The 21,880-nt window shown below is 33.1% G+C and overlaps 1 protein-coding gene across 1 annotated transcript; it reads right to left on the bottom strand.

Annotated features, from left to right (window-relative positions):
• Window positions 1-3,987: 3,987 nt before the first annotated feature.
• On the bottom strand, window positions 3,988-20,996 carry LOC124359142 (periodic tryptophan protein 1 homolog). Its single transcript, XM_046811635.1, has 11 exons — window positions 20,818-20,996; window positions 13,461-13,519; window positions 12,193-12,296; window positions 11,820-12,020; window positions 9,765-9,872; window positions 8,585-8,762; window positions 8,313-8,471; window positions 7,635-7,743; window positions 5,481-5,571; window positions 4,827-5,039; window positions 3,988-4,245 (listed from the first exon to the last, which is right to left on the bottom strand). Exons 1-11 carry the CDS (start codon window positions 20,884-20,886, stop codon window positions 4,190-4,192), a joined length of 1,347 nt encoding a protein of 448 aa, XP_046667591.1. The 5' UTR covers window positions 20,887-20,996; the 3' UTR covers window positions 3,988-4,189.
• Window positions 20,997-21,880: the final 884 nt, after the last annotated feature.

The raw sequence follows: 21,880 nt of genomic DNA, 5'->3' as shown, positions 1-21,880 counted from the left end.
GCTAAACATCTCCTAAATAATATACTGAACAGATCATACCATAATACATTTATGGTACAGTGTAGAGACAAGAATAAAAATGTAGTATAAAATGTTGATAAATAAGAACATACATTTGTATATAATATCACAGTTAAAAATGCAATAGACACTAATTGGCTGAGTGCCGGCGAAGCCTATCACTCAAGGAGCTGAAAAATTCTATTTCTATCTGTTTGTACATCTGTCCGCACGATATCTAGAGAACGAACTGATCTATATACTTCAAATTGTGTATCTAGCTTCATTTATATAAGAGGAACACTGAGGTCAATTATAGTGTATGTCACTCCATCTGGTTTTGCTGAACATAATATATTTACGTTGGTCTTATGGGTAACCATGATGGCAACGAGAAAATAACAATCAATTTCTAATCAAACTCAGCATACTCATAACAGATTTAACACTTTGTACCCTGAGCCCGAGTATAGGTCGGGCCGCGTCGGCAGCGCCTGCTACCGGCGCCCGAGTATAGCTCGGATTGTGTTATTTAATTGTATTATTTAGCTCAGTCATCTTATTTTTGGATTTAAACATTTTGATTATGTTCATTGGTTGTCTAAGTTCGTATTTGTTGATTTTGAGATCCTGGGTCACGTTTAGTAATGAAATACGTATATTTTTCGTCTTACTACAAGCGAGTCTAGACAGCTGATTGTAAGCGCCGCGGCTGATCGTCGGTACTGTCAGTTTGCTTTGTAGTGTTTCACGTTGTGTGTTGTGAGTCTTAGTGATGTCTTACTAAGTTTTCTACAAATCTTGCCGACAAATACTGAAGCAAATGTTATTATAATGTATTCTAAATTTAAATTAACTGTTTGTAAATAATCAGAACTTTAGTTTCTTACTGAATGAAGTAAAGGCAAATGTAAGCAATGTGAGTTTATCCGTGTGTTTTGTATTTACACACCCTTTGTTCTTTCTTTTCGACTTTCCGTTGATTTTCTTTTATATTCTTTACTTATTATTTTCGAGTTTAAATAATATGGTTGATGAAATCAAAAGTGATGCAATTCGCGATCTTTTGTTTGATTCCGAGTCGGAAAGTGACGATGATTTTAATACACACCTGGGACCAAATATTGATTTTATAAATGATCTAAACGAAAATGTGCGAGATCCTGTATTTGATTCAGACCATTGTGCTTTCAAAATTACCACACTAAGGCGAACTACCTGAACTAACAAACTATATATCAAAAACTGTTTTTGTATTTTTTACATAACATTCAATATTATGTAATAATTTTATTTTGAAAATAAACTTTTTATTTGCTTACATTTAAAAAAAGTATGTATCTCTACCTTTAAAAAGATATATAGTATGAGTTTATAACATAATTACTATAATAACACAGAATTTTTTTAAAAGCATCATAAAACCCCCAGGGAGCCACGCCAAAACATGTATTAAGGGCCCAGGGTACAAAGTGTTAACATGTCACATATTAACACATGTAACTTAACTATCCCACCACATCCAAAATCATTTAATGTTGACTTAAAAGTTGATGTCAAGATTTGATTTTAGTGCACTCTTGCATTGTTGTACCTTCCCTAACTCCCTGGAACATATATTATTTAAACACTGATATGAAACCCAATTTAATGAAAAAAAACTGTTGATGTGTCATGTGGCAAGATATCTAGAGAAAGATTTATCTGTAGACTTGAAATTTTGTTTCATTTCTTCATAAACAAAAATAAGTTCTATGATGTTCAAGATGTTACATGGAATTTGGCCGAGTGTTGAAGCCTATAACCAGTAGGCTGTCCAAATTTCTCTTTTGTTTTTCGAGGTATGTAAAAATTTTGTTGCCTTATGATATGTCTCTGTTTCTATCTGTCGATCAACAGATGCGCGGCCATTTTTAAATCGGCTGTACCAATTCTGTTATCTGTGTTGTTGATCATACTTTCATCCTCAGAGGCCTTCTGCATCATTTCAATCGTCTCCTTATAACTCTTGCAAGATTGAAGCAAAATTTGATGCAAATTTGTTGATCAGTTCTTTCTGTTATTTGCAACAGTACACAAATGCGACGAACAGAAAAATACATGAGACATAAACACACGCTTTGTGCGACCTAAGATATTCAGCCATAAACTGTGGCATTCAGGTTATTCATAAGTGACTTATTAGTTTGCTCATACCCTGCAGAGACCGCTCAGGCACAAAGATGTAACTGCAGGTCACAACGCTTTCAGGCAGACCTTCGTATTAGATATTCATTATTTAAAATATTGAACCCAATATATTTCTTAGCTCTGATGGCCCAGCACTGTGCAATTTGAAGGCAAATTAATTACCATATCAAAGATTTTGAGCGTACTTTAATATGAGTAAGTTTGAAAGTTTGGAATGTCCCTATGGGAATGTGGAGCAGGTGTTCTTCTTCTGCAGACGGCGGGAAAACAAAAGGAGACTTAAGATCACCATAGTACTTACCGAACACCTTTGTTCGGAAAATGGTCTCTGATAGACAGACTTGGAAAACTTATGTACAGGAGGTGCTGAAAAACCAAGAAATTAGAAGGTAATACAAACCCAGTGTTGCCCAAACGATGACCTGATACTGTAGGAGCTCTCTGTTGGCTTAAGTATGGAAAGTAATGCGGAAAGTAATCCCGAGAGGGAGTGATGCTTAGGCAGATGGGGTTTTAGTGGGTGCGAATCCTATACATCAGCATGTTTTGCTGGCAGTGCATTCCCCATCTATAATGAAAAAAAGAACTAATCATATCAAAAATTTTATATAAATTTGTCATCTCTAGGAAATGTTTATTTATCAAAAAATTTGTGGTTAATTATATTATTTTGTACTTTGAGATGTAAGACATCACTAGTTTCTATCTAAAATGTCAGCAGTTTTCTGCAATAACACAATACTTGCTCAGCAGTAACTCACCAGATTGTTATTGTTACTTACAGCTGATTTAATATAGCATAGCACGTCATTCCAACGACATTGATTATATGTTCATTATTATTTTTAAAATTAAAATATTGTATAAAGTTTGGTTCATGAATGTATTAGAAAGGTCTGTTTCTTGTAATAATTTTATTTGGGGCAAGTAAGAGTTTTAAACTTGTTAACAAAATTTGAGAATGTCCGTAAAATTGGAATTTGGAATTTTACACATATAAATTTATGTCCATTTATGTGGACGTTGGGATCAAAAGGTTTATTTAAATAAGGGAGAAGATAAAACAACTTACAAAACATTGAATTTGTTCTTTACCTTTTATTTATTTATTTTGTAAATGTGACTTACAAAAATAATAAAAATTGTATTTTTTAAAGATATAGCTTATAAATATACAACAAAATTTAAGTGATTCTAATGAATGACATACTATTAGAATACAGACAATACACCTAATACGGTGTGGACATCTGGACATGTATGGGAGAACACAGATGAACAAATAACTTTGAATTGTTATACTCTATTGAAATAGAAATAATGCTAGGAAACTGGGAGACCAGCTACCACATGGTATAACACCAATGGAGATGGTCCATATAATGGAGTTATGGCACAATGACGGACAGAGCAATCAATGAAGATGCCCGGAGAGATAAAAAGATGTTACAATCAAAATGCAAGATGTGGTAGTAGCTGATGTACCCAGCCTTTAGATTTTTATACTTTATTTTTTTACTTTTATATACTTCATATTATTTGGCCAAAACCCATTGTGTTCATTTTTATTGTAATAAAATATTTTTCTTGTGCTCCAATAAAAATTCATTGACACATGTTAAATGCTAAGCCATACAGGATAAATTACAAGATATCACACTCAATATCTTGGACGTCTCAATATTGGACCATTTTTAGTTCATAATTAATCTTTAAACTTAAGTATTCGTAATTTTTACACTGACAGTAGTTGAGTGTCACTAATAATAGAAGGTTCGGTTAAGAAAGTTACTTCAGTTACGCTGTTTAACATTAGAAACATATGTTTAATTAACATATTTTTACACTTTACAGAATGAGAAGAAGGTAAGAAAAGATGTCTGCCAAGCTTGTACCGACAGGCAGAGTATCCTACAGGTACCTGCAGCAGGTGATGATGGTGACACATTCAATTACAATTAGGTTTTATACTTTACAAAACTGATTTTGATGTAAAAAGTCATGTGTCCTCTTCTTGTTGTTCAGTCTCCATGTCTGGTCTCTCTTGTTGCATCTCTGAAAATAAAAGCTAAACTTGTAATAAAGTCAATGTAATTGAGACTTAAATTTAATATTTTACATACAAACCTTGTGACAGTTAAATTAAATAAATTAATCACTTTCTATTTATAAAATATATCAGATAACCATCAACACATTGGATGTTTAATAAAACATCACTTGTCACAGGTTTTTGCTTCCTCAAGCTATGTAAAGGAATACACCCTTCAATAACAAATGTGTCAGACAGGTATTTGAATATGTGCCTGTCCAATATACACTTTAGCAAGTAACCCATTAAAAAATTCAGTACAAAATTACTGTATCTTTAGTAAAACTTATCTATGTATGTTCTATATTGATCTGTTGACTTCTAAGATTGGTATGTTACAATTTATTTAGAGAATTTGAATCCAAGCACACTAATTTCTAGTGATAACAGAATTAGGCCAACTCCTGTAATTAGAGTGGAAAGATCATTTTTCATAAACAATTTCTTATGAAATATTGTTAAAAATGTTAAATTTCTTATATTTTGCAAACGTTTTCTTGATTGCGACACAGTTAATCAAATAATATGTAATTTGTAAACTCACCTGAAAGATTGTACACACTGAAATTTTTACTGCTCTTGCTCCCTCCAACACATATGATATTGGAGTTTTCTGGACACATCTGCAGAGTATGAAGCTCTCCGAGACCAGTATGTTTAGTAAAACGTAGCGTAGGCTCTCCACCAGACAAACCCCATACCTTGACTGTCTGATCCGTAGAGGATGTCACTATGCTATCGCAGTCTGCTGCCAATCCTACATAGTCAAGTCCAGTTAGTAGAAGAAATCCTTCAAATATATTCATTTTTGTGCAATGAGTGGTTTTATTACCATTAATATATAACAAAGTTATAAATGAGCATAGTAATCAAGAATAAAATGGATTATCAAAAAAAAACTTTCTAAATCATATTTTCTATACAGTATTTGATTTTAGCAATTCATTTTTAGTTAGAAATCTTGATAGAACACCAGATTTAATTTATTCAGGTATTTTGTTGTAGGAGTTTGTCCCTGTGTGGAGTATGCCCCTAAGGTAAACAAACTGAAATATCACAAGACATAACTGACATTCCTCACAATTTCACATTCCATGTAAATGTTCCTAATTTACATACAATTACATGCTAATTCAGACCATGTCTCTCTGGGTCATTAAGACCCTAAGCAAATATAATGTTTATAATTCATACTAACCAGTAACTTCCTCTTCATGAGCATTGATTGCCCAGACAAGTTTCTTCGTCCGAAAGTCTGCACAGCCTAGAGTACCCTTGCTTGTTCCTATCTGAAATGTTGAGTATTTCTAGAGTTAAAAATGTGTTAACCCATTGAAGAGTCAGAAACAAAAGATTTTAGTTCATTTTGACATTATGCTAACTTAGATAATACTTGATTGATAAGTAATTTACTTAATACTTTACTACAGTTTTAGTTACACCATATATATATGGTGTTTTACTTATCTGTCAAAGAAGTAAAACCTTTTAATTGGTATAACTTTTGTTACATAAAAACACTAAAAATATAATACATCATTTATCTGGATCTCTGTGTTGTCCAGATCTGTTTTACAGACTGGAGGAATTCCTATTTTTTCAAGAATAAGTCATTTTTGCAGAATTTCCACTGTAATTAGTTAATCGTTAACTTATTACACATTTTGTTAACATGTCCAACATGCAAAATAATGCATGTAACAAAGTAACGGTGTTGTAGTCGGCCTACAAAAGCTTGATAACTGTAAATTTGGAAGATGTAAATTGCCTCAAATTTTATTTTCTCTGATGGCTTTGATGCGATGACTACCATAATGATTATTACATATGCAGCTTTGTTACAAAGGAAAAAAACAATTCTGATAATGAAAAAACCAGAAGATGTCATGACTCATTCTAATGCCACGGTGCATCTAAACTGATGGCTGATGGTTTATATTTAACGACAACTTGACACTTTGTCAGTGGAAACAATGGGCTTGAAACTACTTTATGATCGAAATTCCCGGAAGTAGTGTACCCAAGTTAAAAAATAAAGACTAACTGAGTTTTTTACAAAACAGTAAACAACATTTCTATTGATTTGTTCTATCTGTAAAACAAAATAATAAATTGCCTGAGTTTACTGTTATATTTATAACAAATAAATTGCTTATTATCTGTACTCTATTATTTTTATTACTATTATTATTTTCACTGCATATGTGGTTTGTCTGGATTTTTATTCATCCAGATCACTTCTGGTCCTAATTAATCTAGATAAATGAGGTTGCAGTCCCAATTAATACAGATAAATGAGATTGTATTGTTTAAGTAATTCTAAAATGAAAATGTGTTAGATTTTAATCTGGCTGTTTCCAAGTGGTAATTTTTTCATAGATACATTGTTTACATTTTAATCAATGTGTCTAACATTTTTCTAGTAAATATTATTATACGGTATGTCATAATCTTTACTTTATGAGCAAAGAAGAACTATGAAAATCTGTTGAAATGTTGTACAACAGCTTTTTCTCCAAACGCAAATTTAGAGTACAACCCAGAATGTTATACAAATAACTAGGAAATAACTGCAGCACTCAAAGGCTTTAAAGGGTACATTAGACTCGCATAACTCTTAAATGACATGTTTAACCATTCGTTGGATTAGTTTAAAGCTTATTTTAAGGTATTATTAAGACCATTACAACAAAATGTCGTGATAAATTTATTTAACAAACAAAACACAATTTAAAATCTTTATAAAAGAATTAAATTGAATTTACAATTTCTTTATTTCTCAAATATACATAGTATACGAAAGTGTTGTGCTGGGTTTTAGTTTTCAATGTGCATATACAGTTTAGGATATCCATCCATAATTCACAAAATTTAATACTGAGTTTTATAAAAAGTTCAACTTGTAGACAAAATGAGTATTTGTAAGCACCACACATATCCTTACAATCTTTTGTATTTTTTACATCTAATTCTTAAAAGAACAAAAACAGTATATTACACAGTGTAAATAGGGCGACAATATGTTCTGTCCACACAGAAGAAAGGATTTAAGATCAAAACAATAGTAGATTGTTAGATAAACAAATTATTAAAAGATAGTCTCAGAGAGCTGTTGTGGGAGTAGAGGAGATATGTATATGACCGAACAGCTGAATACATGGTATGAGGTGTTACATTTGGGATGGAATGATATTAGTGAGTACCATTGTAGATTAAATTAAATACAAATACAATATCTGAAATTAATTATTAAAGTGTTTTAAGACAGACTATAAACTTAAAACTGTTTTTAAAAGAGATAAGGCAAGATATAAAGTTTCACAAATGTCATTAATGTACAAAAAGTACTCACCAAGGCACTAAACTGACTAGAGGGATGCCAGATGACTTTCTCCACTTCTCCATCAACCTTGATGCTGGTTAGAGTCTCCCCTATGCGACAATCCAACAGCTGTACTTTCCTGCAATTAATACAGGGTTGAGAAATCAATCATATTGTCAAAGTATCTTTTAAGTTTTTTGCCTGGGTCACACCATCAAAACATTGTTAAAACAGTTACAATCTTGAGGTACTTGGACCTCACTTTTACCATCTTCATTTAACTACTGACTGGTGTTAGAATCTGTATCAATGTACGAACAGGATATATGCATTCATTTTATAAAATTTGACATGATACATTGTAGTATTCTCCTCTTTAAAGTGAAAAATTAAGGATGTAATATATTTTATCTGAATTATTCATTTTATAGTGCTTGTTCCTCTACATTAACCTTTACAGTCCTGGAGTCTCTAGTAAAACGAGAGGAACGCCTAGAAAATGTCAAGTAGCAATGTGTTGTTAACCCTTACAATGTCATAGTGTCTCGTGGACTGTGAAGAACACCTAGATAGTGTCAAGTAGCGTGAGACATTGACACTCAAGAGGTCAGGGATGATAATTTACGGCCAATTTACACTTAATTTAACTTGCACTTATATCTTTTTTAACTTTTTGATATCATTATATAAACATTGTTTATTAGTTACCTGTCACAAGTTCCAGTAACAAGAACATTCACTTCCGAAGGATGCCACTCTAAGGTTTGTACTTTTTCCTTGAATTGCTTGAACTGTGACACAGCCCTGGCCTTGCCCAGATCCCACAGTAGGACACTACGGTCTACTGATCCACTAGCGAGGATATGTCTGCACAAACATAAAGTGGCTGATTCATAACAAATTAATGTAAACTTACTCTCGACTTTCAACCAAACTGTGATTTTCACCTAGAATACGTTAAAACTGCTTATCTCACATACGGAAGTTGGCAATTCCAGGATAGATCGAGAACAGCGTCGGTATGGCCGTGATTGCGGTGCTGGTATTTCTTAGTCTCCGAAAACTCGCCCAGCTGCAGTAAAGGCTCCAAAGTATTGGTCACGTCCAGATCCCAGACTAGGATCTCAGGACTCATCCCTCCCATAGCCAACAAGTTGCCTGGAAAGTTCAATCAGTTTATTACTTAGAGACTATTCTCATTTTTTAATTAAACCTCAAACATAATTTTACTATTTTTTAAGTTTTGTATGATATGGTCATTCTTTTTTGTCATTATTATCTATTGCTGTCATTAATTAGTGTTCAATGAGAGACAAACCTTTAAATTCTATGGTTAAAAAATTTGTGATCTAGTTTTAGGATTCTGTAAAGTCGGCCTTTTTACAGCACTCTTGGGGTCCTTAATAATTAAATATAGTATTCAATGTATTCTAGAAAAGACTGAATAAAAAATAAAAAAGAAGACCGTTCATCAATATACTATTAAAAAAGAAAAGACCCTGCATCGATATACAATAAATAAAGTACCCTTCATTCTATCTGATATTTAACCTCTTCAGTTGGACTAAATGTCAAAATGTGTAAGAAAATGTATGATGAAAGCAGAGGTAAAGTTGAGTTTCATTAAGTACTAAGAGACAAGAAGAATTTAATAAGATACTTTTAAATTCGGATGGCCTTAATAAAAATAATAGATGTTATAATTTTAAACTCTGTACATTATCATATTAAAAATATTATTTTTTACAAACAATTGACCAAAACTTGATTTAAAATTAATTAGAATTAGGTACGATTTGGCAAAAAAAATGTATCAGAAATGAGATTTTCTTAAAATAAAATTATTTCCATCAGGTTTATTTCTTAGCTACAATCAGACATTTTTTTGAGCAATGGTTTTCAGAAGTCGTGTTCAATGTTAGTGACAAATTCATTTTTGAAGTTCAATTAAATATTACACTCAACTAAAAATTAAGAGAGGCACAAAATATAATCCAATTACTTTATGTATATTATATTAATTTGTTACAATACACGAGAAAACTTCCAGTCTTGGGATCCCACGACAATTAAAGATAATGTAGGATATGAACAGTTATATGTCTATTTATTCTTTAGTATGCGTTAAATATTATTATCATTTCAATTAACAGTTGTTACCTGGCGTTGACTGAGAGGGCACATAACTGAGCCATTCCAAAGCCAGTGGGATTGTGGGTAGCATCACATCATGGTGGACATAGAGATCTCCTCCCTCCTCATTGTACACTGAAACATAACCTTATTATGACTTAGCACACAAAAAGGTTAGTAATATTTACTTGTCTGTAAATGCCAAGAATTCATAAAGTTTACTGTGTGCACTAATTTAAGTGGAGTAAAGAAAAATCATAAAACCTACTAACCTTTTTTCATTTTTTAGTAATAACAGTGTTTTCTTTGTTTGTTACGAAATGATTCATTGTACTTCAAAGTTAACATAATTAATAATGATGTTCATTGACTATTAAAAATCCCAGTTTACACTAATTGAGAGATTTTAATAATCTCCAGGTATCTGTATGATTATATTGACTAGTTTGAAGTCTTACTTTCCTATACTTTACATTTCCTATATTTTATTTTGGTAATGATAATGGTTTTCTATGATCAATACCATAGTGGCATATACATGAACTTTTATGAGGAATTGCCATAAATACATTAATTATATCCGTGTCTACGAGGCAAGTTTTTAAATAATTACCGTTTTGATAAATAAAAAATCAAATATAATTTTAGTAACAATTTTATTTCTTTATCTCTATTTGTATATTATCATCATAGAAGATTGCCACCTCATGTAACACTATAATTTAGATGTTATTGTCGTCGTAGCGGTGCCAACCTTCCAAGATTTTTCTCCTGATGAAAAAAATAATAATCACTGGCCACTAAATTAGAGCTGTTTGGGGATTACCAAATTGTTCCTAGCAAACTTGCTGTGAAGATATCTTGAGTTTTGCCAAATGTAGATGAACATTCAATATGTTTCTCAACAAAAATGTTATAGAGAATACTTCTTGAAACTTGAGAAACTCTACTGACAATGAATAAATTATGAAAGACTATCATTCACTTTCTGCACGAGGACCGTTTTTGAGGACCGTCCACTCCTTTTCTCATCATAAACATTCATTCTTTAGGCCACCTTTTAAAGTTCTTACCCATTTGAATACCATTCCATCACTCATTATACTTTGTCTATACACTTAACAGTTCGGACAGTGATTTTTAACTGCTTTCACGCCTTTAGTGCCATGAAAAATAATAACAGCACATACTTCACAGTCAGTGGAATTCTCAATTAATGGGAACATTTGAAATAGGCATTAACAGATGTAAAAACAATAGATTTTTTTCATTATTGCGTCTGTGGCTTACTAAAAGTTGTAGGTAGACAGCGTGCAAGTGCAGAACAGTGACCGCATTGCTACAGCAGTGGAATTTCATAACGGTACTTCAAAAACACCCCTTGTATTAAAGGTAAAGCTCACTCACCCCTAATTCTCCAACTTCCCAATATCTCATGACTTAAATAAAAGCACTTTAATGAAGATCAAACACCCATAGGGGTTGAGATAAGGTTGCAATAAAAGTACATTACAAAGGCTGGAAGTAGATGCTTTTTGACCAAAGTAGGTTTTTGAGGCTCATATAGTGTACATTTTCTTGATCACGGAAACAAGGCAAACTCAACTCTGCCACCAGAAATATAATTCATTCGAACCAGAAACTGGTGCAAAAACTGATGTCAGTTGAAATTTTGCTTAACCTCCGATTCTCTTAACCATGAAAACTGAAATAATATGTACTTGATACATGCCTACTTTCATTTGAAAAAATATCATAGGGCACTATCATAAATATTTTCACCAAGAAACTGACTTAGGTTGTGAAAGTTGTATGTGAAGCCACGAGTTGTAAATAAGAGAAAAAACTTGTTTAGAAATATGAGTAAACATTGAGCTACAAGTTATCTCATAATAATAGACAGGCCCTTCTAGTTTAGGCAATATTTCAAATTGTTTTACTATTGCTGGCAATTTTTTTAATGAGAATTAATATATTACAAGTAATGTGCCACAAACAAGAATACAAATTCTCTTTGAAATGTAAAAACTATTTAATAAGAAAGTTATTGATCTTCTAATACAAAACTACTATATATCTTACCATACACTTCCAGGATACTTATATCCCCATAAACATGACCAACTGCAATCAGATTGTCTGTTGGTTTTATTTCATCATCTTCTTTATCAGAATCATCTTCATCCTCATCCTCTTCCTCTTCAGCTTGTGATTCCGTCTCAGACTCATCAGACTCTTCATCCAACGACATCATATTTCCAATTCCAATTAGGGATTGTACCTCTGTTATAAACACCAGTAATAATGAATCTAAATACTGTAGTACTTTATACAAAAAAACAGTTATTTTTAAACACATAATACTAATTATCAATTAATATTTAAACATGATAAATAATAATGAAACAAAAAGTTATATTATATTTAGCTACACAATGAATGTATAAAACCTCACCATCTTCTTTATCATAATCTTCCATGTTGAACTGATCACCAGCGTCAGAGACTCCAGGTTCACCTTCATCTTGTGTACTAGTTCTAATGCTTTCAGCAGTTGTTCTGTGTAAATAAAATATAAGAAAAAATCAACAGCCAACATACAACAATTAAAATAACTTCAGTGTAAAACTGCAGTTAACATAAACAACATTCAAAAGTTTAGCTAATTTAAGGTGTAATATAATAAATACTAATCAATTTAGAGTAAGTTGTTACTAGACCTTAAATTGTCAGAACAATACATATTGAATAAAAATCTACTCTCTCTTCTCCTTTCAATAGACCTACTCTCAAAAATTGTATTTTAATATTACATTATCATAAAATCGGTACTATATTATGTGACACACTATTAACATGTATTATTGAAAGTGAATATTAGTTTTATTCTGCCAAGAAAACTTTCCGCAATCAGCACTCTCAAATTTTATTATGTTTTATTATTACTATATAATTATTTACTTGTATTATTGGATTACCAATATTAAATATATAACAGAGATAGCTTTGTTAATAACAATTCTGTGGCCATTTTATAGAGCATAGCAAATTATTTCATTCAGAAATACCAATATGCAACTCACATAAACATAAAATAATGTTTACATTTAATTCAGACTTAGCAGCCTAAAAATACAGCTGCATTTGCAAACTTAAACAAAACATTACAAAATTAGACTTTATTTTAAAACTATAAGCAATTTTACAAGTCAGACTTAATCATTCATAAACCAAAATATAACACTCATATAAATATAAAATCTTTTTAAAAAATAATTCAGTCTTGGAAGTTTATAAATTAAAATTCACTTATTAATTATTATAATGTGAATGTATGTTATCATTTTTTTCAAACATCCCGAAAACAAGACATTGGTAGTGATGGGTTTCAGACAAATAAGATAATATTGAATTTTCAAGGTTATAAGTAGTGTAGAAATGCATATCCAGTGATAAAAATATCATCTGAGAAGTTAAAAGAATGTGTTTGAGTTGAATCTTTCCATAAAGTAGATAATATTTTGTACTACTGAGTAAATTGTGCCAAACCTAAACATGCATAGAGTTGGTGTAACTGGAAGGTATAAACCAAGCTGTCTTGACAGAACAACTGTACACAAAGCTTGATTACCCTGTGAGTAGTGTATACTACAATGCAATTGCATAAGGAAAAAACATAGTTATGAGTGTATAAAGTCAAAAAATAAAGGAAATGGTACTTACAAGACTCTATCCTTTGCTTTATTGACAAGGCCTTTGAGTTCTTTCTTTGTTAATTTAACCTAAAACACACATAATATGCAATAAACTACATGATAATTGTATAACATAATAATTAAAGAATTGAATTGAAATCAATCATAATTTATTTCCAAATGTGGTACATGCAAACAGTGTAAAGAATAAAATTCAAATTCCTTAACACTTTTAGGTAAAGTCCGGTCTGTGTGACCGGCAGGGGATATTTACAGTGATGAGTTGGGAGCACTGCGGCGGCCGATCCCTCTCACCCCCCCAGTACCTTCCCGCCTCACCCCCACCATGACGATAGACCGGTTTCCAGCCAGTTCGGCTTCAGCGCTTGACAGTAATAAACAATAGTGGAAAAGTTTTGCGGTCTCAGAGACCGATACTTTACGTACTTGTTTTTTTGTTCCCGGTCTCTCGTACCGTTCTTTACTGTAGTGTTCCTAAATAAATTTTTATATGTGTTTATTGTATTTGAATAAACTTATATTTTGTTGTTGATTTATTGATTTTTATGAACAATGGACGAACAAAGCATAACAACACAACCATCAACGTCAAGTGGACGCCCGCAAAGGTCCGTAGTGAACACTAATCGTGGAAGTGCCAATCGTTATTGTGATAAAGATCAATCCACAAACAATGCCGTTAGTACACAAGACCCGAACTATGTCAATCGTATAAGGAGTATGGTTTTTGAAGAATCTTCAGACAGTGACTTGGACTATGATGATGTCGATGATTCGGATGCGGATCCAGATTATGTTCTGCCTAATGATGACAACCTCGACAGCAGCGAAGAGGACTGTTCAGAAGTAAGTGATGATGAACTTGAACGTTTTAGGCCTGGACCATCAGCGTAAGTTGCCTGCTTACGTTTTTGGTAGATTACGGGAAAATGAGGTAGGTCCTCCTTATTTTTGGTCCACTGCAGAGCCACCTCGGAACGTAAGAACTCCAGCCCGAAATATTATCAGAGGAGGTCTACCTGGCCTTACTGCTCATGCTAGACTGTGTACTGAACCTAAACCAAAAGCTGTATGGAACTTATTATTCGATAGTAGCATAGTTGGCCAGATTGTATCTTTTACAAACTAAAAACTGGCCTCAGTTAGAGGTTCCCCCGGACCTACAACAGAACAGTCTAACTACCGGGACACAAACGTCATAGAGATGAATGCCTATTTAGGGTTGTTGCTTTTGTACAGCATTACTAAAGCTAGTCATGAAAAAATGGAATCTCTGTTCTCAAAAGACGTAACAAATAGACCTATTTTCACTGCCACATTGTCTTTGATACGCTATAAAGTTTTGACATCCTGTCTGCGTTTTGACGACGCTAACACAAGGGAGGAGCGCAAAGCTGCAGACAAGTCTGCTGCAATAGCACAGCTTTTTCCACCCTTCTTTCAAACGTTCAGAGATCATAGACCCTCTCAGAACATGTCACAATTGACGAGATGTTGGTTCCATTTAGGGGACGCTGTGGTTTCAAGGTTTATATGCCGAAAAAACCGAAGAAGTACGGAATGAAAATAATGTGTTTGTGTGATGCTAAGACATCATACCTTTACAATGCATACATTTACACAGGGGTAGGATCAGATGGTATAGGACTGACAGACCACCAATAAGACTTCCTGTTGAAACCTACACAGAGCGTTGTTCGATTATGCAAGCCAATTGAACGTACTAACAGAAACGTTACTGATGATACTTCAGTTCAATTGAAACCGTTGACGAACTGAACAAAATAGGACTGACTTATGTACCATGAAAAAAAACAAACTGATCATTCCCGAGGAGTTCCTTCCAGACAGCACAAGACCTGCGGGTTCTTCTGATCATGCCTTCAACAGAAACACTACTCTCATTTCTTTTGTCCCCAAAAAAAACAAAGCAGTTGTGTTGATATCCTCTATGCACCACACTGCAGAAATTGGTTCGAAAAATGGCAAACCAGAAATTGTTTCTTTCTACAATGAAACCAAGTGTGGTGTGGACTTAATGGATATGAAGTGTGCCATATACAGTTCCAATAGAAGAACTAGAAGATGGCCTCTTGCAGTTTTTTTTTCGAATGTTGGGTGTGTGCAGCGTAAACTCCTACATTATGTTTTTGAGCTACCGAAACAACCCTATGATTAACAGATTTGAATCAGGCAGTTGGCCTCATACCGCATTTGCAATCACGCCTCACAGTCCCCACGCTTCCACGGGACTTGAAAGAAACCATAAAAAAGATCCTCCCACAGGAAAACGAGGAAGCAGTCATGCAAGATGATGTAGTTCCCAACGACAAACTTCCAAAATGGAAAACCTGCAGCACCTGTCTGTATAAAAAAAAAAGACTGGATACCAATGCATCAAACCGGTGTGCCTCGAGTGTAGCCGAAAGGTTTGCCTTGCCTGTGCACCAGAATGCGTCTAAAGAAGACTCGTGAGAGACAGCTCCAATTTCCCCTTGTTATTCAATATACCAAGTATAGTCATTATTCATAATGTGTTTATTATTGAAGTTTTCCTTTCTCTAAATACTCTACTTATGAATTATATTAGTCTTATACTGAATAAATACATGTTATAAAAATTTTGGAGTCTTTATTATATGAAAACCAAAGTACAATATAGGTTACAGAAGTGTAAAACTACTATTTATGTAAAAATATACAATAAAAACATTAGCGGTCTCTGAGACCGGAACTTTACCTTAACGTAAAAAATTTTGCCTTTACCTATAAGTGTTAAAAAACTAAATTAAGTAGTAATTATAAGTTTAGTTAATAACATACATGTATGGAATCAATTTATATAACCATTTGTACATTCGTTAATATTTGCTGTTTAATTATTTTAAAAAGTATTAATAAAAAATATTAGTGACCTAAGAAATAAGCCTACATGGGCCTATAGAAAACCTGTGCACAGGCTTGAGCTGCTTCCATGAAATTGTGGACAGATTGTAATTTGTGGTTGTCATTATTAAATATAAAATCACGCCATAAAATCACGCCACACACACGCACGTACACACACAAACACTTCATTAATTATTGTACTAATGACAATTAATTAAGAGTAATAAAATCTAGAATGGTGTATTTCCAAAATCAATAAAAAAGAAATGAGAGAGTATCAACTTATATACAGTGATTGCTTGCATAGGATTAAAGTGAATACAGTAAAATGAAATAAATAAATTATACTGAGAACTACATAAACCATTCATAATTGTTGGTAGTGAGAGGTTAGATAAGAAGGGACAGCCAATGTTAGAAGTTAGTACCTTCTATATTCAGCTGTAATAATTGATTCAGCCTCATCAATACTGATAAGAGGCAACCTTTCATTTGAGCGTTTCTTACACGTAAATATAGATGGTGAAACAAAAATGTGATTATTAGGAAAATATTGACAAAGATTTCTAAATAGAAGATAGGATATGAAGAAAGAGTTAGTAAATTACATGGATTTACTAATTTGCATTGATACAACTCCAATATTCTGTGCGTATTGAGGACACAATAAGAGAATGTGAAGTTGTTGAGAAGATTGTTGAAAAGTTGTTATAAATGGGTGATTGTTTTTATAAAGATTTTACGGATTGACAGAATAGCGGATTCTTGATATAAGGTGCCAGTAGTATATCTCCTACATTTTTTTTTTAATCTGCTTTTAAGATTGCATTCTGAACCACCTGCAGTGGCTGCAAAAGTGTTTTGTATGCTCCATCCCAGGCTATTATTCCAAATGAAAACAATGACTGGGCGTAGGCAAAATAGGCAAGTTTAATTTCTTTTTCGTTTAAAATTTCACTTAATTGCTTGACTCCAATTATGTATTTCCTTGTCCTTCTCTTCACATATCTAATATGACAAGACCATTTTAAACGCTTGTAAACAATGACACCCAAATATTTATAAGACGAGACATCTTCAATACCTTCATAAGAACAAACAACTTTGCTGTTGTGAAAGTATTGAAAATGTTTGTTTGAAGATTATATTTTTATTTAAATAAGTTTTTAAATATTTCATGATTAATGGTTTTATACTGTTTGATTTATTTTATTTGTATTAATCCCTTATGAATTTTGTTTATGTTGTGAATAATAATAAATATTTGAAATGAATGCCCCTTCTTTTCTTTCCATGTACAGCTTCTATTAAACCTAACAACTATGTGCCTTCAACTAATCTCCTTTAAAATACAACAAAACCAACATTAACCTAGACCTACATATCAGAAAAACTATAATATTTATAGCTTGTCCATATAGCAGTGAACAACTGCTTTTATGAAATGGAGACCAGGTGCACTTTCCTGCAGTACAAAAAATTAAAAAGATGGTCTGCTAGACAGTTTGCGGTAATTGTGAAGTTAACGGCCAACCCGACAAAATAAGAGTTTCACATTATTAACCTATTACTATTGTTCTCCTCTACAAAACAATATAAGGTTTAAGTGGGTGGAAATGTCAAATAATGAAGTTATAAAACATTAAAAGAGGGATTACTTTTTTACACTAAGTAATATTTCATTGTTCTACGGGCGTCACGTGGTATTGTTATGATCGTAATTCAACCTCCTATTCCTATCTTTGGATGGTGCATACGTAAAACAACAATAACGCTGATGTCAGGGGAAGTTTACCCAAATAAAAAATGTTTTTCTTAATTTAGACCTTCTAAAAGTTCATAACAGCCTGATACAAATGCCTCCGGCCATCACCACGAGTTAATGAGCCGTGACTGAGTAATACAAGTAGACCCCATAGTTGTATAGTCTGAACGGACCAGTAGATGGTACACATAACTAAAATGTTCTGATCATAGAAGACTCAGATAAGTTATTAGGAGCAGATAACGGTACTTTGGGATTATACCGACCACACCATTATGAAGAACACAAAAATATAAATTTATAGAAACAATCATGATAGGACGAAAAAACAACTCTTTAAATACAAAATTACAACGATTATCAGATTCCGTTATATGCCCCCAACGCTTAAACTTTTTTCAATGAACTTAGAACATTATAAAACGATGTAGTTGAGTAACAGAACTAACATTCCATCTATCAACAAGCATTTCCAGGTATTGTGATCGGTATTGTTGTCGCTGTTATCTTATCTTTCTCGAGAATCCCGATTACGGCAGGCCGCGCGGCATCACATGATTATTTAAGTTTTTTTACACGTTACATAATTGCCTTTCCATTACAATTCAATTTATATTTCTGATCAGCCCCTATAAAATTTGATATTTTACTGATAAGTACTATCTCGATGATGTTTTTCTTTCGTTGACATCAGCGCGGACGGTGCCGAAGCCCGCGCTGATGACTGGAGGCACTCGCATTTTGGGTGGCGGAGTGTGATCAAGAATAAAAACAAGTTTTGTGTGTTTTTTTCAATAAAGAGTTTAGTTTTTGTTTGGTAATGTTTGTTTTTTTTTTATTTTTGTGTTTGGAGAAATGTAGGGGTGAAACACGGAAGTACAACAAAGCGACGCACCAGCTGAACGAGCGACGAGACTCTGCAATCACGTTATCTACTAGACCGCTCGACTTTGACCTCTGTCTGAGGATGGGGAGGGGTTTGCGATAAGACAATTCCTGTTCTATATTGACGAAATATTGTTCTACGCTAATCTAGTAATCAGTAGAAGCAAAATGTCAAATAACGATTCATGTCTGGGTGTGGTCGGTATAATCCCGAAGTACCCAGATAACTCTAAATATTATAGATGACACACAAATCATACAAGCAGAGTACATAAATGGGTAATTCTAAGCAATATATGGGTCAACCTCGATTTTTCTCATATTACAATATAATGTTCCAATAGTCAATTAGAAAAGGAAATGACTAGAATTTCTTGCCGGAAAGCAGTTATAGGGAGCAGGCAACCGCCAGACGGTCATATATTGTTTAGAGTTACCTATTAGTGATCAGGAGCACTGACGTGATCTGGGCTTCAAATTTGGAACAACTAGAGTTAATTTTTTTTTCTAAAAGAGCAAGCAGCGCGAAGCGCTGCGCAGCAGGCAGGCATCGTGCGTGATCCTTTTTTTTACTAAAAATTTCTGATAAATTGTTATTGCATATTACAATATAATGTAGGTAATGTATGTAAAACAATTTTAAACACATAATTACATGCTGGAAAGCAAAGTAAACCAATATAATCCGCCCAATACAAAATCTCCGTAAAAATCTGGTAAAGGAATCTGTGTCATACCTTTGGCCTGAATCAATTCAGTATATACGAAGATCACGCACGATGCTTGCCCGCTGCCTGCTCTTTTAGAAAAAATTTAACTCGAGTAGTTCCAAATTTGAAGCCTAGATCACGTCAGTGCCCCTGATCACTAATAGGTAATTCTCGCGGTTGCCTGCTCCCTATAACTGCTTTCCAGCAAGAAATTCTAGTCATTTCCTTTTCTAATTGACTATTGGAACATTATATTGTAATATGAGTTGCCTGCTCCCTATAACTGCTTTCCGGCAAGAAATTCTAGTCATTTCCTTTTCTAATTGACTATTGGAACATTATATTGTAATATGAGAAAAATCGAGGTTGACCCATATATTGCTTAGAATTACCCATAAATGTAACCACAAATTTAAATTTACATTTCAATTATTTAAAAATAAAGTTATTTGTGATTTCCAGCCCTAAAACCATATATTTTTTTTCAGGAGAATGGGCAGAAGAATAATGTGAAACTCGTGATTTGCAGAGTCTGCCATTAACCCCATAGATACTGAACTTTCCAATCCTCAAACTTAACTAGACCGCTCGCAAAGAATTGACTGGTGCAATTGTTTGAAAAATTGCACCAGTCAATGGATTGTGTTTTTGGAATTTAACTATAATATTTAAAAACCCATAATCAGTTAAACTTTGACTGCTACAAGTCTTAAGTTTAAATCATGTCTTTAATTTTAATAAATTGTAAAATCGAATTATTTACTTGAGACAAACAATCCCAACATTCAATAAAAACAAACAAATAACGATTGTAGGTCGCTTATTATACTCTATCCAAAAGTACTCCAATATGCCACATATGCACCCATGCCACTTCTAGGGTTAAAAAGTGAAATGACTGGCACTACTTAATGTCAAGTACTTTCATCCTTTAGTTAAACAGACCTCACAATTAATCGTTATGTCAGTGAGCTAACTAATCACCTTCTTAATGAATTAGAAAAACAATAGAATTGTTAATTATTAATAGTACAGGAACAGCAAGTTAGTCATGTGCAAGAATAATCATAGACTAAATAATCATGCAACATAACGATACAAGTATTTTAGCTTACAACTTCCGGCTTGGCTTTCGCAATTCCACGTTTTATCCATTTAGCACAGGGTATAAAATTTTTATCCATTGTAACGTTTTTTCAAAAGATAAACAATCTAACATAACCTACTGCACGTCAAGTAAGAGTACACCATCAGCATGCCTGGCAGCAGACGACAACACAACCACGTGTTTTGTTACTCGAACAATGTCCAACAAAATACTGCATTATCGTTTTTTCATATGAATAAACGACAGGCTTTGGGATAATCTACGCTACTTCAAAGTAGTGTGCTAATTTTATTGTAATGATAATTTTTTTAACCTACTGTAAATAAAAATTAATTTGGTGTTGCGAAGAAGGAAACTGACTATAGTATAATGTATGACTATAATAGTCATATTACGATCATTCGACAGCTTGTCTTTAAGTTGGCAATATGTTGATTTTTCAGTTAGTTATCCATTGTAATTCATAAGATTGGATACTGAAACTTACGTGTAGTGAACCACCTGGTTTCTGAAAATGTCAAAAATATAATTATACTAATTCTGAAACACAATAAGCTCTCAATTTACAAATAGAAACATCTGAAAACCTCTGGGCTTTATCAGCGCCATACTTTTGGAAACTTTCAGATGCCATCCCTACTCTAGTTGTCAACTGCTATTTTTCTGACTCAGATGTCGGGTACGAAATTTACATACCAGTGGTTACAGATTTACTGTGAATCTTAACTCTGATTCAACAAACTTACTAGCCTTTTCGGTGTTGTTTGTGCATAATATGCCAATTTCTTTCTAGGGGTTTCTACAAGACAAACCCATAAGTATCTCAGGCTCATGAGCCTAATGTAACACCTGCTTAATCTCTGTATCATGATGGGGTAACATCGGTCGATCTAAGCTTGAAGAAAATGTCAATTCAATACAATATTCAACGGGTTTTTAACAAATTTTAAATCTCTCTGTCCCAAAAAGTCCAGCAAATAGGTACTTTAATACAACTGCCTATTAATAACCGTCATCGTAAAATTAAAATGAATAATTTTTATGATTGAACTGGGAATGCCAATGGCTTG

The sequence above is a fragment of the Homalodisca vitripennis genome, chromosome 1, assembly GCF_021130785.1.
Source record: "Homalodisca vitripennis isolate AUS2020 chromosome 1, UT_GWSS_2.1, whole genome shotgun sequence".
In the NCBI taxonomy this organism is placed as follows: Eukaryota; Metazoa; Arthropoda; class Insecta; order Hemiptera; family Cicadellidae; genus Homalodisca; species Homalodisca vitripennis.
Note: the sequence above shows the minus strand (reverse complement) of the source record. Positions and strands in the feature narration are given on the sequence as shown.

Coding starts and splice junctions, on each gene's coding strand:
- LOC124359142 (XM_046811635.1), bottom strand. CDS start 20,886: ATGGATAAAAATTTTATACCCTGTGCTAAATGGATAAAACGTGGAATT. Junction 5,572..7,634: donor CTAGTCAGTTTAGTGCCTTG/GTGAGTACTTTT, acceptor TCAACATTTCAG/ATAGGAACAAGCAAGGGTAC. Junction 4,246..4,826: donor CAGTGTGTACAATCTTTCAG/GTGAGTTTACAA, acceptor TTTTATTTTCAG/AGATGCAACAAGAGAGACCA.